Raw genomic sequence first — 15,179 nt, forward strand, 5'->3', positions numbered from 1 at the left:
TTAGGTTTAACTTGGATATAGGTGACGTGAGAGAGAGAGAGAAATGGGGTTTAACGTCCACTCGACACAAACTAGGTCATTTCGGGACTAACATATGGTTTAATTTTATTTACATAGTTCGCTTGCGCGTAGTGGTCTTTAGCAGTGGGAGGAAACCGGAGGACCCGGAGAAAACCCACGAGATTGGACAGGCAACCCTACTCCTTGTCACGTACAACCGGGGATTCGAAACCACGCCAGTCGACTCAATGACAGACTTTATGATACAGCGCGCGCACGCTAACCATTCAGCCATCCAACCCCCCCCCCCCCTATAGGCGACGTAAAATTGAATTAAAGAGATTTAATTGGTTTTTCGATATGAGAGAGTCGGTGAAACAAGACACAAAGTGAGATTTAATGTCCACTCAGCACAAACTAGGTCATTTTAGAACCAATTTATTTCTATAATTCATGACATGAGCAGTGGGAGGAAATCTGAGGACCCGGAGAAAACCCATGACGTTAGGCGGGCGATCCTACTTCAGGTCAAGTGCAATTGTGTGATCGAATTCGCCCCACTTGAGTCAGTTGCATACATTATCATCTAAAGATAACGCACTGGACCTTTCGGCCGCCCGGGGATCACGTGGCTAAGTGGGTAAGACGCTGGCTCGCTAGCCTGGAGGTCAGGTGTTTGATCCTGCATTGGCCGAGAAAGTTCATCCAGATTTTCCGATGTGGCTTCACCTTGTCAGTGATGCAGGATGGAGGGCCTGACAAGGACAGCTGTCTAGTTGTTCGGATGGGACGAAAAACCGAGGTCCTGTGTACATATTGGCGTGCACATAAAAGATCCCTTGGCAGTTGCAATTCGATATAAGAGTAGGCCATAGCATCGCTGCCCGGGCAAAATTGCCCTCATAGCACACTGTATGGCTTATGCCTGTCTTCATTAGCCCAGTTTAGGAGCAGAACAGTAGGACGTTAAACCCCATTTCATTTCATTTTATTTCAGACGCCCAACCCCCCCTTTTCAGCCAAACCATGAAAGTAATTAGATAAATGTTGAGCTAATGCCAATAAAACACTGATCCTATTTCGTTTCGTTTTTTATGTAGTTCAAATATTCGTTTTACTTGTCTACTACACTACGATCTGTTATCATTGACGTGTTCTGGATGATGTGAGGGATTAACCAATGAAACAGTCTGTTACGGCAAGCTTTTGTTGTGAGGTGCACGGAACTATGGGTATATTCACCAGAAACATCAATGTTGATGGGTTAATCAAATATCTGACATCATAGGGTCAAAACCGCTCGTATGAGCTCTGATGCAACCTCCCAAAACAACCAGTGAGATCTTCATGTAGTGTAGGCCATCGAAATTATAAAAAAATACGAAACGAAATATAGATCTGTATTTTAATCAGATTGAGCTCATTGTTAAAATATATAAATTGTTGCCTGGTGTTCCTTTTAGACATTCAACTTTCACAATTACCTATTCTCGCTTTCCCCAGCTTGTAGCTGACTAAGAGTAGGGTTGCCTTCCAACCTCGTGGGTTTTGGCCTTGGGATTCCTCCCGTTGCTAATGATCCCTGAAATAATGTTGAATCATTTTTTAGTCCTGTAATGACTATGCTGATCTCTCTCTCCTTCTCTCTCTCTCTCTCTCTCTTTCTTTCTTTCTTTCTTTCTCTCTCTCTCTCTCTCAATGTAAGCACAAAGTTAACCTATGGGATCAAAGGTTGTATTGAGATTTCTACTAATTAATATGCATGACATTAATTTAATGCGCATAAATATGAATCTAATTATAGTTAATAATATTTTCAGTTCAATCATATGAATGATTAATTTTTAAATGATGTAAATGTTGAAGATAATTAGAATAGTTTGTAATTAAGATGTGTATACCTGATTAGTCATGTTGTGTGGTTTTCATAAAGGCATTGAATTGAATTGAGTATAATCAGAAATAGAGTTCCCCTTATAAACCTTACGGGAGCCACAGTGGCTAGGTGGTTAAGACACTGGCTCACTAGCCTGGAGGTCTGATGTTGGATCCCTGGATTGTCAGTGGTGCAGAACGGAGGACCTGACAAGGACAGCTGTCTAGTCCTTTGGATGATACGAAAAACCGAGGTCCCGTGTATACATTGGAATGCACGTAAAAGATCCATTGGCAGTTGGAATTCAGTATAAAAGTAGGCGATAGTGCTGCTGCCCTGGCAAAATTTCCCTCATAGTACACAGTATGGCGTATGCCCGTCTTCATTAGCCCTGGTCGGGGCAGAACAGTAGGATGTTAAACCCCATTTTATTTCATTTCATTTTATAAACCTTATACCGTCAAGTTTAGTGGCTGATTAGCCAAGTTGCATGGTTTTGGTAACAGCATTGAATTGAACATAGGATTTCCTTTATAACCTTAGGGTTTTCCCTCCATTGCTATAAACTATTGAAATATGTTAATCAAAATATAAAACTTATAGTTTTTGTGGACGTTACAACCCTCCCCCCACCCCCACCTATTTCCCTCTTTCCTTCTATTGATGTTTAGTACAGCTGTTTAGTTGTTCAGAAGGGACTAAAAACTGAGGTCCCAGATACACATTGGCGTGTACGTAAAAGATCCCTTGGCAGTTGGAATTTGATATAACAGTAGGCTGTAGCACCACTCTCAGGGCTAAATTTCCCTCGTATGCTCCAACCTCGTGGGTTTTCTCCGGGTCCTCCGGTTTCCTCCCACTGCTAAAGACCCCTATGCGCAAGCGAATTATTGAAATAAAATTAAACCATATGTTAGTCCCGAAATGACCTAGTTTGTGTCGAGTGGACGTTAAACCCCATTTCTCTCTCTCTCCCTCGTATGCGTCAGAGCTGAACAATAGGACGTTAAACCCCATTTCATTTCTTATTTCTTTCTGTTGATTACAGGGGGTGGGGGTGGGGGTGGGGTGTTGGATGGCCGAATGGTTAGCATGTGCGCGCTATATGATAAGGTCTGTCATTGATTCAACTGGCGTGGTTTTGATTCCCCGGTTGTACATGGAGAAGGATCGCCTGTTGAACCTTATGGGTTTTCTCCGGGTCCTCCGGTTTCCTCCCACTACTAAAGATCCCTACGTGCATGTGAACTATAATAATGATAAATTGAACCATATGTTAGTCCCAAAATGACCTAGTTTGTGTAGAGTCGACCTAAACCCCCATTTCTCTCTTCCCCTTTGTGCAGAAAACTAGGACATTATTAAACTCATTTCAACTCATTTGCTACTCAGCATGGGTCACGCTGTACCCATATTTATATATATTATACCATTGATTGCTGCCTTGATAATTTATGTTGCTAGCATGCTGAATTTATTGTATGTTGGCAAACATGTTGTGACCCAGACTGCTTTATTGACAACGCAACAAAAATTACACTGTTCAGAAGGTCAAAGTTCAACCTGTAAGAAGTTTATAACACTATATATGCACTGTTAAAATGTCAAAACGTTCGCCAACGTTTCATCAACGAGTTGGAAATGAGAAAAGGGTTTTAACGTCCTATTTTTCTGCACTAACCGGGGAAGAGAGAGAGAGAGAGAAATGGGGTTTAACGTTCACTCGACACAAACTAGGTCATTTCGGGATTAACATATGGTTTTTAATTTTATTTACATAATTCGCTTGCGCGTAGGACAGGCGACCCTACTCCTTGCCACGTACAACGGGGAATCGAAACCAAGCTAGTTGACTCAATGACAGACTTTATGGTACAGCGTGCACGTGCAATGTGCTATGAGAAAATTTTGTCCAAATTTCAACTATCAAGGTATGTTTTACGGGCACAGCAATATGGACAAAGGTTTGCATCTGATTTTCAGACCCTCTGTCCTGAAGCACTGAGGATGATTGGGTGGCAGAATGGTTAGCGTGTGCGTATTGCATCATAAGGTCTGTCATTGAGTCAACTGGCAGGGTTTCGAATCCCCGGTTGTATGTGACAAGGAGCAGGGTCGCCTGTCCAAACTCGTGGGTTTTCTCTGGGTCCTCCTGTTTCCTCCCATGGCTAAAGACCCTACGCACAAGTGAAATATTGAAATAAAACTGAACCATATGTTAGTCCCAAAATGACCTGGTTTGTGTCGAGTGGAGGTTAAACTGCATCTCTCTCTGGCATTAAACCCAGCATCAAACCCAGGGACCTTTTGGTGATTCAGTGCCCTTTTTTACTGCTGAAAGTGCCTTTTTTCTCAGACTCAAATATGTCCGTTCCCAACCCGTTGTAGGGATCCCAAATGACTCAAACCATCGACTCAAACACACCAGTCTGGGAAATAGCTCTTGGAATGGCTACAGATGCAAGGAAATGACGGATAATTTTCTTGGGGACCCCCCCCCCCCCCCACAGCGGCGTGCCCCGTCTCCGCGGTCAATGCCTTCATTTTGCAGCGCCCTCCTTTTTCAAAATTCCTAGATCCGCCCCTGTGATGTGAGCAAGCCCTATACTCACTGAGTGACCGTGACTACCAGATAAATTGAGGTGCTGACGATGTATTTAATTATTTTGTTATGTGTAGGATAATTAGTTATTTATTGTGTGTGTGGGTTGTCTGTAATTGTTTAGAGATTCAGAGATTTCCTTGATCACACAATATCTCGGTGTGATCTAATTAATCAGACATTAAATGTTTCTAAAGTCTGTGATCAATTCAGATGGTTAGTAGGTGGGCCAGTGCATCTTGGGTTTGATCGGAAGTGGTGCACTTATATTCTGGGATCTGTGACGCATGTGGAATTAAGAGTTTGTCTGGAGCCTAATTTCATTGTTAAGGGAGTCATGAGTCAGTCGGTAAGTAAGGTGTTCACTCACCTTGAGTCTAATGTCACTGTTAAGGGAGTCACAGTGATTAAGGTACTCACTCACCTTGAGCCTAATTTCACTGTTAAGGGAGTCACAGTATCTCAGTCAGTAAGGTGCTCGCTCAACTTGACCATAATTTCACTGTTAAGGGAGTCGCAGTATCTTTGAGTAAGGTGCTCACTCACCTTGAGCCTAATTTCACTGTTAAGGGAGTCACAGTATCTTTGAGTAAGGTGCTCACTCACTAACCAAAATGTCCCGGGGGTTTGATTAAGAAAGAGCTTTCTTTCTACTTGTCAATATCGCAGGATGAAGGACCTTGCAATATAATAAACGTACATCTCATAAAAAGCAACTTGTATGTCCAGTACAGCAGTTAAAATTTAGTGAAGATCTTTAATATACGCAGCACCAAAAGAATGGAACAAATTGCCACTGGAAGTTCAAAATAGTCCCAACCTTTGAATACCTATATTTTGGTTGTTGTGGTGTATCTACAACCTTTGAGCACCCATGTTGCTGTGGTGTTATATCTGTTGTTGTTTTCCTACAACCTTTGAGTACACATGTTGCCTGTGGTGATAAAGTAACGTATCATGGCATTAAATTGGATCAGTTTTATTTAATTTGCCGTTCTGGTTTCGATTTTATGATAACATTTATATTATTATTTTTTTATTTATTGACAAGAAGATACTTAATAAGTTACATGATATCATTTGGTTTTAATATTGCATTACATTCTACTGCATAATCAGACTCTTCTGTTTCACCTCTGTGTAGTTTATGTATTCGTGTTTTAGATTAGGTGGGGGGTTTGATGGCCGTTGGGGATCACGTGGCTAAGTAGGTAAGACGCTGGCTTCTCTAGCCTGGAGGTCGAGTGTTCGATCTCTGCATTGGCCGAGAAAGTTCATTCAGATTTTCTGGCGTGGCTTCCCCCGTGATGCAGGATGGAGGGCCTGACAAGGTCAGCTGTCTAGTCGTTCGGATGGGACATAAAAGATCCCTTGGCAATTGGAATTCGATATAAGAGTAGGCTGTATTGCCGCTGCCCGGGCATAATTTCCCTCATAGCACACTGTATGGCGTATGCCCGTCTTCATTAGCCCAGTTTAGGAGCAGAACAGTAGGACGTTAAACCCCATTTCATTTCATTTCATTTCATGGCCGAATGGTTAGCGTGCGCGTTATATCATAAGGTCTGTCATTGAGTTAACTGGTGTGGTTTAGATTCCTGGTTGTACGTGACAAGGAGTAGGGTCGCCTGTCCAACCTCGTGGGTTTTCTCCGGATCCTCCGGTTTCCTGCCACTGCTGCAGACCATTGAAATAAAATTGAACTGTGTGTTAGTCCCAAAATGACCTAGTTTGTGTTGAGTGGACTTAAACCTCTCTCTCTCTCTCCCTGTGCTGTTTGACCCCTGTGTTGTTTATGTATTCATTTCTTAGATTAGGCCGAAATAATCTTATTTTGTCTTCTTCAGTGTCTTGACAGATAATTAGCCACTTGATACTTGATTCTCGTCAATCATGTTTAAAATTTCAAAACATAAAAATATTCAACTGAAATCTTTTGAGTAAGGGCCACAAAATATTATTTTGTTTTTAAATTATTTTTTTGTTTTCTTCCCCCATGTAATAGCAGGAAAAATACGTGTTCCCGAAGAAAGTGTTTGAAATTTTATGGCCTGAGAGAAGTACATCTTCCGATATTTTATGGTAATGGCTGTATTCAATTTAGCAAAAGACATTTATTAGTGACATACGTCTACATTAGCCCTGTCGGAGTAGAACAGTAGGATGTTAAACCCTATTTCATTTATTAGTGACACACATTTTGAAGATATCTTTATTGTAATGGCTATATTCAATTTAGCAAAAGATGTTTATTGTTTGACATTTGAAGATATTTTTTATTAAATTGTTAAGAAGGAAATGTCATCATGCATTTATTGGTCCGTTAAAAGTTTTGATGTATCTCCTATTTATTGGGTCTTTACCTTTTTGTACTAGGTATAGTTGATTTTTAACCTGCCAAAAGACCATTGGTCCAAAATATTTTAAACACATGCCACCTACAGTTTTGTTATTTTATCTATTTTAAATGACCTGACACATCTCTGTTCGGACATCTCTTCCGTCCAGACTGTTGTTCATATGTAGCAAAATTTAAAAAAAAAAAGATTCCAAAAATAGAATCCCTGGGCAAAACATGGACAAGACACTTTATTACAGGACTCGTTTCAGGCAACAGCCCTTTATCAACTTTAAAAAGATGTGATGTTGAATTTGAAACGTTTTCCTTTTCGTAATGTGGAGAACTAAACAAAATATAAGTGCAACTAGACAAGGGCTAATTAAAGGGGACACTACTCCTCTGTCAAAAGGATTTAAAAAGGACCCATAGGCGTACCGAATAATTTAATTTGGGGGCAATATAGAAGTGCAATGATAGCCCATGTTTTTCGGCCAAATGTTGCCTGAATTGTTGGTCGCTGTACTGAAAGGAGTACAAATTCAGTAATTTTCTTGTTAGTAAAACTTGATGAAGAAACTGTTCTATAGTGGGGGGGTTGGATGGCTGAATGGTTAGCGTGCGCGCGCTGTATCATAAAGTCTGTCATTGAGTCAACTGGCGTGGTTTCGAATCCCCGGTTGTATGTGACAAGGAGAAGGGTCGCCTGTCCAACCTCGTGGGTTTTCTCCGGGTCCTCCGGTTGCCTCCCACTGCTAAAGACCCCTACGCGCAAGCAAATTATTGAAATAAAATTAAACCATATGTTAGTCCCGAAATGACCTAGTTTGTGTCGAGTGGAGTTAAACCCCATTTCTCTCTCTCTCTCTGTTCTATAGTGCTGTTCTGGAAAGTGTTTTTATGTATTAGCATATGTTAGTAAATGTTTAACCATCTGTTGATTCTGTCCTTCTTCATCCATGTTGGTTAAAAAAATAAAAACAAACAGTAAAAAATATAAACAACATAAATTTATGCATTTTTTTTTAATAAAATCTACCTGGGTGTTCTCCGTTAATAAAATCTACTTGGGTGTTCTCCTTTAATAAAGTCAAATAGTCTAAGCCATTTTCTTAAGAATACTTTTATTTACATAAAGTAAAAATATGAAGTATGATGGAGACAAACGATGTCACATCACACACATGAAGATGAAACAAAGAATGGCTGCAAAGTGTACCCCAGTGTATGTGCAGACCGAGACCTGTCTCATCAGTGTGCGTGTCCAGTGATACACACCCAATGAGGGTTAATTATATATATATATATAGCATACAATAAAAGTCAATGTTTATATTTCAACCCAAAAAATATAAACAACGAAAGTTTATGCATTTTCCCTTAATAAAATATACCTGGGTGTTCTCTTTTAGTAAAATATAACTGGGTGAAATATGCTTGGGTGTTCTCCTTTAATAAAATATACCTGGGTGTTCTCCTTTAATAAAATATGCCTGGGTGTTCTCCTTTAATAAAATATACCTGGGTGTTCTCCTTTAATAAAATATGCCTGGGTGTTCTCCTTTAATAAAATATGCCTGGGTGTTCTCTAATAAAATATACCTGGGTTTTCTCCTTTAATAAAATATACCTGGGTGTTCTCCTTTAATAAAATATGCCTGGGTTTTCTCCTTGAATAAAATATACCTGGGTGTTCTCCTTTAATAAAATATGCCTGGGTGTTCTCCTTTAATAAAATATACCTGGGTGTTCCTCCTTTAATAAAATTGACTTGTGTGTTAAAACAGGTTGTTGTAACTCGAACATTTCTTGTCGTTTCGGTTTATCTTAAACTTGACATCTAATTCATGTATACTTTATGGCAAGTATGTCTGGATGTTTTATTGCGCTTTTGTGCAGCTTAAAATAACAGGTATTATACAACAGCGCCATCTGGGAAACTGATCATCGTAAAACATGGCGTCATTATGTCATTGATAAACAGATAGAAAAAGTTGCAAACATTTGGGTTTTTTTTCGGCAGATCTGTTTTTATGAATTTGCACGTGAATATTGTTTGTGCTAAAGACCGAGATCTTGTTGGAAAATAATTTATTTATTGTTGAGATGAGGGGTATGTTTTTCATGTGTTGTAAAACTTCTCGATTGTAAGTAAATAATAGCAATTTTACCTGGATTTTTTTATCACAGGTAAATCTTGTTAGCAAACAATTTATTGCTGTTGAAATGATTTTTGTTTTGTGTGTTGGAGAACGTCCGTATTGTAATCTTACGATGCTCACTCGGCAGAAAGCATGATATATTTTGGATTGTGATTTTACTATGCATTGATTGTTCTATTATTCTTTTTGAATTTACCTACAACTTTTTATCTAAGGTGAATCTCGTTAACAAATAAATTTATTTGCTGTTGAAATGGGGGTTTTTGTCTGTTGGAAAACTTTACTTTTTTTCTGACTTTTTTTTAACAATGCAAAAAAGATAGATTGATACAAATGTATTTGCAATTTACTTGATATCTTTTTTTCTTTTAAGATCTAGGGAGTTATTTGTGTGATGTATTTTTCTGGTGAGAACATGAGTAAATAGGCAGAACTAATTGTATTTAATCGTGTAATCTTCAGTTGAGTGTAGGAATTAAAGTAAAATAGTTCTGGAACATTGAAGTTAACTCGATACCTTGTGTAATTTTTGCAGATTTTAATGAGCGTTCTGTTGAAGTTAGAAAAACGTTTGTAACATCAAAGTTTTTATTTCGGCAATGGTACATTTGGTGTAGACATATATATATATATATTGCCGTAACTAATTGCAAAAACTTTTCTTGAAAAAGAAATTTGAAAATACATCTGGCAATAGATAGTTGTCTGGTTAAAATAAAACATTAAATGTAATTTTATATGTTTCATCTTGATGGGAAATCATTAAGTACTTGAGTACGCAGATTGTTTTCATGCGCTCAGTCAACTCAAGGAAGTTACGAGGAATTGTTTATGAATATTTCAAGAGGTTTTTCTCGATTGCTGTAAGCCGCATTTTATAATATTTATACGATGGAGGAAAGGAATTTTTCATCCATTAAATATTTACCAAAGATTTTCTGAATAAACAGGTTGGTTTTATAGTGATTGGTACTTGAGCTTGAAGGTTTTAAAAGAATATTTTGAATTTTTATTTGAAGATGAGTTAAGTATTATTTTGTTGATATATTGAGTAGCGTTGACACAGGAATATTTTCCATGTGATTAAAAAACATCAGAAATAATATTTTCATTTTCTGTTCTACAGAGAAATATCTACTGCGGGCGTTAACGAAAATGAACATATTTTTTGATTCATAACAGTTATGGTAAATTAAGTAACATAGTGGTAGCGAGACATATGGTGGGTGCAAAAACATTTCTTTGATTTACGAGACGATGAACGAGTGCAGTCGTAATATTCAACACTGTTCATCTGGATTCTGGAAATTATAAGATGATAAAGTAAAATACTTATCTAAAACGAAATATTGAACTTTACGAATTTTGTCAAAAGTGAAGAAACATCCCCCGCCCTCTGTCGTTTGTGATGTATTTCATATGGTAACTTTATGAATTAAGCGGAAAATGTTTGTATTTTTGTGAAGTGAAAAACAGAAATATTGTTTAAAAGGCAAAACCTCTTTTATCTGAGCATTGTGATTTAATGCAGTTGATGATCGACTCTGTGAAATAAAAACGGGGGAAAATATCTTCGTTTTTGTGATTTAAACAACCAAAGTTTTATTTTAAAATATTGTGAATGTGTCGTTATTACGGACGTGTGGAAAGACATCTTAATGGTGATAATATTCAGGTGGAGTTCTTCATGGCAGCATGGGAGCTATTTATGATAAAGTTCACATAGGAGGTAAATCACGAATTTAATACTTTTTCTATTATGAAGCCCTGGTTGCTTTTACATAGGGGGGATCACACGGCTAAGTGGGTAAGACGCTGGCTCGCTAGCCTGGAGGTCGGATGTTCGATCCCTGCATTGGCCGAGAAAGTTCATTCAGATTTTCCGGCGTGGTTCCCCCTTTGTCAGTGATGCAGGATGGAGGGCCTGACAAGGACAGCTGCCTAGTCGTTCAGATGGGACGAAAAACCAAGGTCCTGTGTACACATTGGCGTGTGCGTAAAAGATCCCTTGGCAGTTGGAATTCGATATAAGAGTAGGCCGTAGTGCCGCTGTCCGGGCAAAATTTGCCTCATAGCACACTGTATGGCGTATGCCCGTCTTCATTATCCCAGTTTAGGAGAAGAACAGTAGGACATTAAACCCGTTTCATTTCATTTCATTTTAACATAGGATCCATCTGGGTGGGTTACATATGATCAGGCCTAGGTGGATTACAAATGATCAGGCCTGGATGGATTACATGTGATAAGGCCTGGGTGGGTTACATAGGGACCAGCCTTGGTGGGTTAAATATGATCAGGTATGGGTGGGTTACATAGGAACCAACCTGGGTGGGTTAAATAGGATAAGGCCTGGGTTGGTTACATCAGATTTAGTCTTGATGGGTTACATAGGATCCAGCCTTGGTGGATTACATATGATCAGGTATGGGTAAGGCCTTGTTGGGTCACATAGAATAATGCCTTGTTGGGTTACATATGATGAGGCCTGGGTGGGTTACATAGTATAAGGCCTTGAGTTGGGTGGGTTACACAGGATGAACATCTTCATAGGCTACATTGGATCAAGTCCTGGGTGGGGGTTACATTGGATCAAGTCCTGAGTAGGGGTTACATTGGATCAAGTCCTGGAGGGGTTTTACATTGGATCAAGTCCTGGTGGATTATCGTAATATTCTAACATTTAGAAAAAATAACCATTATATTATTTATATATGCTGCTAGATGTGGATTGAAATATTCATCCACACATACAATAACGCAGTCTTCTGATTCACAATATGGAGATAACTTGGGTTTAACAAAGTCTGTTTCCATGGTTACAAGCAGAGATAACTCAGGTTCTACACATGCTATATTCATGGTTACAACACAGAGATAACTCAGGTTCTACAAAAGCTATTTCCATGGTTACAACACAGAGATAACTCGGGATCAACAAAGTCTATTTCCATGGTTACAATCAGGGGCGTTCAGAGAAAGGTGGACAACGTCCTTGAACATGCAATTCGTTGGGTGGCAACTAATGAGTAGAATTAAAACAAATATTTGAAATTATCGCTTTTATTTCAGCTGCCATATTGAATTTGATATTTGTCAGTACTACACCCAATAGGCCCTACTTGAGTTTTGGTACTAGGCCCTATACTATAGACTTGGTACCGGGCCCTATACTTGAGTCTTGGTACTAGGCCCTATACTTGAGTCTTGGTACTAGGCCATATACTTGAGTCTTGGTACTAGGCCCTATACTCGAGTCTTGGTACTAGGCCCTATACTTGAGACTTGGTACTAGGCCCTATACTTGAGTCTTGGTACTAGGCCATATACTTGAATCTTGGTACTTGAGTCTTGGTACTAGGCCCAATACTTGAGTCCTGGTACTAGGCCCTATACTTGAGTCTTGGGACATGTAAACATGCAGTTCTCCCTGGCATCAGAAAACCTCTACACATCATTCTTCACAACACAAAGATACATGTTTACAGAATCACTACATACAGAAAAAAACATTTACATATTTTTAACGACCTGCTTTCGGAAAGAAAAACACATCATTTGATATTTACTAGTTCAAATGATTGACGATACAATTTCTTTTATTTTCGATGAAAGAAGATCGTGAATACACTGTCAATCGTGTAATTAAGCTCTCCTGACAATAAAAGGGCCCATGAACGATCAATATTTTCTACTTCACACTTCCACAATCTATCAGTCTATTTTCTTGTTGCATAATAATGCTGTGTCCGTTTGGTGATGATCACACCAGATTAGAACAGTCTTTAATAGAAAGTGTCTAGAATTTTATTATTCTATGATTGCCTGGGATCAATAGTTAGTCATTGTGCGGGGTTCTTTCCTCGCGATAAAACACAGTAAAAGATAAAATGGAAGTAGAGAATTATTAAGTCATTAAGTCAAATTTTCTACACACTTGAAACAATTTCTATGAAAGATCTGAAAATCTGAAAAGTTTATATTTAAACCCCAAAATAGATTGAATGTGGGGATCACGTGGCTAAGTGGGTAAGACGCTAGCTCGCTAGCCTGGAGGTCGGGTGTTCGATCCCTGCATTGGCCGAGAAAGTTCATCCAGATTTTCCGGCGTGTTTCTCCCTTGTCAGTGATGCAGGACGGAGGGGCTGACAAGGAAAGCTGTCTAGTCGTTCGGATGGGACGAAAAACCGAGGTCCCGTGTACACATTGGCGTGCACGTAAAAGATCCTTGGCAGTTGGAATTCGATATAAGAGTAGGCCGTAGTGCCGCTGTCCGGGCAAAATTTCCCTCATAGCACACTGTATGGCGTATGCCCGTCTTTATTATTCCAGTATAGGAGCAGAACAGTAGGACGTTAAACCCCATTTCATTTCATTTGATTTAGATTGAATGTTTTCTTGTTTATAGATATTGTTGGCTATATCACTGTAACTTGGGTATCATTTAATCTTGTGTATTTGGGGATCATGGTGGCTAAGTGGGTAAGACGCTGGCTGGCTAGCCTGGAGGTCGGGTGTTCTATACCGGCATTGGCCGAGAATGTTCATTCATATTTTCCGGCGTGATTCTCCCTTGTCAGTGGTGCAGAACGAGGGCCTGACAAGGACAGCTGTCTAGTCATTCGGATGGGACAAAAAACCGAGGTCCCGTGTACACGTTGGCGCACACGTAAAAGATCCCTTGACAGTTGGAATTCAATATAAGAGTAGGCCGTAGTGCCGCTGTCTGGGCAAAAATTCCCCCATAGCACACTGCATGGTGTATGCCCGTCTTCGTTAGCCCAGTTTGGAGCAGAACAGTAGGAAGTTAAACCCCATTTCATTTCATTTCATATCTTGTGTATTTAGCACTAATTTCTTTTACATTCATTCAATATTAAATCTTTGTTTAAAAATTTGTAAAAATCGTTTAAAATCAACAAAAATCATCTAATTTGTACTTGTGTCCAGTTTAAAACACAAATTATTTGTCAATTTAAATCAACATTGATGTTGTGATCTTACCGGGAAAAGAAGGGCTTCTGATATCCAATATATATTTAAGACAAAATAAAACATTTTACCATTGGTACACTAATTGTGTACCATAATGCGTTTCAGTGCCATTTGTAAACAAGGGACTTGAAGAACAAGGCTAGACATATTCCACAAACGGTGATGCCATATTCTTTGCTGAAGAGCATGTGCAATACGGGTGTAAACTGGAATAACCGACGCTAGACGTTGCCATTTCATTTAGATTTCTGGCGTATTTCGCTGGAACATAAATGATTTGAAATTACAGTAAAAACAGAAACGATTGAATGTAAATCAGTTTATATACATTCATATTACATTATTATATGTGTTGCGACTCATTTGTGTTCATTTCTAGGTCGCAAATATTAGCAATTTAGCTCCTTTAACTTCATTTCACTTCATTTCCAAAGAAGATTCCCAACTAAAACTCTCATATAAAAGAGTATCCCTCCATTCTACTTTGTAAAGTAGATATGTCATGAGTGTTAAAAGAGTCCCAAAGAATCCAAAACTCTCATTTCTTTTAAATATATTGAGAATTTTGTTGGCTGTAATGGCATATAGGGGGGTTGGATCACCGAATGGTTAGCATGTGTGCGCTGTATCATAAGGTCTGTCATTGAGTCAACTGGCGTGGTTTCGATTCCCTCGTCACATTCCACGTGGGTTTTCTCCTGTTCCTCCGGTTTCCTCCCACTGCTAAGGATCCTATGTGTTAGTCCCTAAATGACCTGGCTTGTGTCGAGTGGATGTTAAACCCCATTTTTCTCTCTCTCTTTCTCGCTCTCTCTCTCCAATGGCATATAAGTGAGAAAATGTATGTTTAATTTGTAAGCTACAAATGTCACGAACTATCAGTGAGTCTTCCAGACACATCAATCTGGCAACGTTCGGATAATCACCAATTAATGTTTTTATTTTCAACCTGTGGTACACCATGATCACCTTTATGTATGAAAGCCTTCTCTTGTGAGAGGATAAAAATGAGGTTTAACATATGGTAATTCAATTTTATTTCAATAATTCACCTGTGTGTATAGGTGTTTGGGTTCACCTGATTTGATGGAAGAGTAGGCCGTAGCTCCAATGTCTGAGTAAAATTTCTCTCATAGCACACTTTAGGGTCGCCTGTCCAACCTCGTGGGTTTTCTCCGGACTCTGATTTCCTCCCACTCCCACTGC

The 15,179-nt window shown here is 39.1% G+C and overlaps 1 protein-coding gene across 7 annotated transcripts in view; it reads left to right on the forward strand.

Moving 5' to 3' along the window:
* The window catches only part of LOC126814286 (Kv channel-interacting protein 4), a 351,980-nt gene that overhangs the window by 289,772 nt on the left and 47,029 nt on the right, over positions 1-15,179 (forward strand). The window contains exon 1 of one of the 7 annotated variants that reach the window (XM_050539370.2): positions 10,111-10,707. The exons of the other annotated variants lie outside the window; for them this stretch is intronic. Coding sequence (XP_050395327.1) covers positions 10,674-10,707 — 34 coding nt within the window. The 5' untranslated portion in view covers positions 10,111-10,673. Of the gene's footprint in view, positions 1-10,110; positions 10,708-15,179 lie in introns of those variants that run through there. 7 annotated transcript variants of the gene reach the window in all.

The sequence above is a fragment of the Patella vulgata genome, chromosome 3 (assembly GCF_932274485.2).
Source record: "Patella vulgata chromosome 3, xgPatVulg1.2, whole genome shotgun sequence".
Classification (NCBI taxonomy): Eukaryota; Metazoa; Mollusca; class Gastropoda; family Patellidae; genus Patella; species Patella vulgata.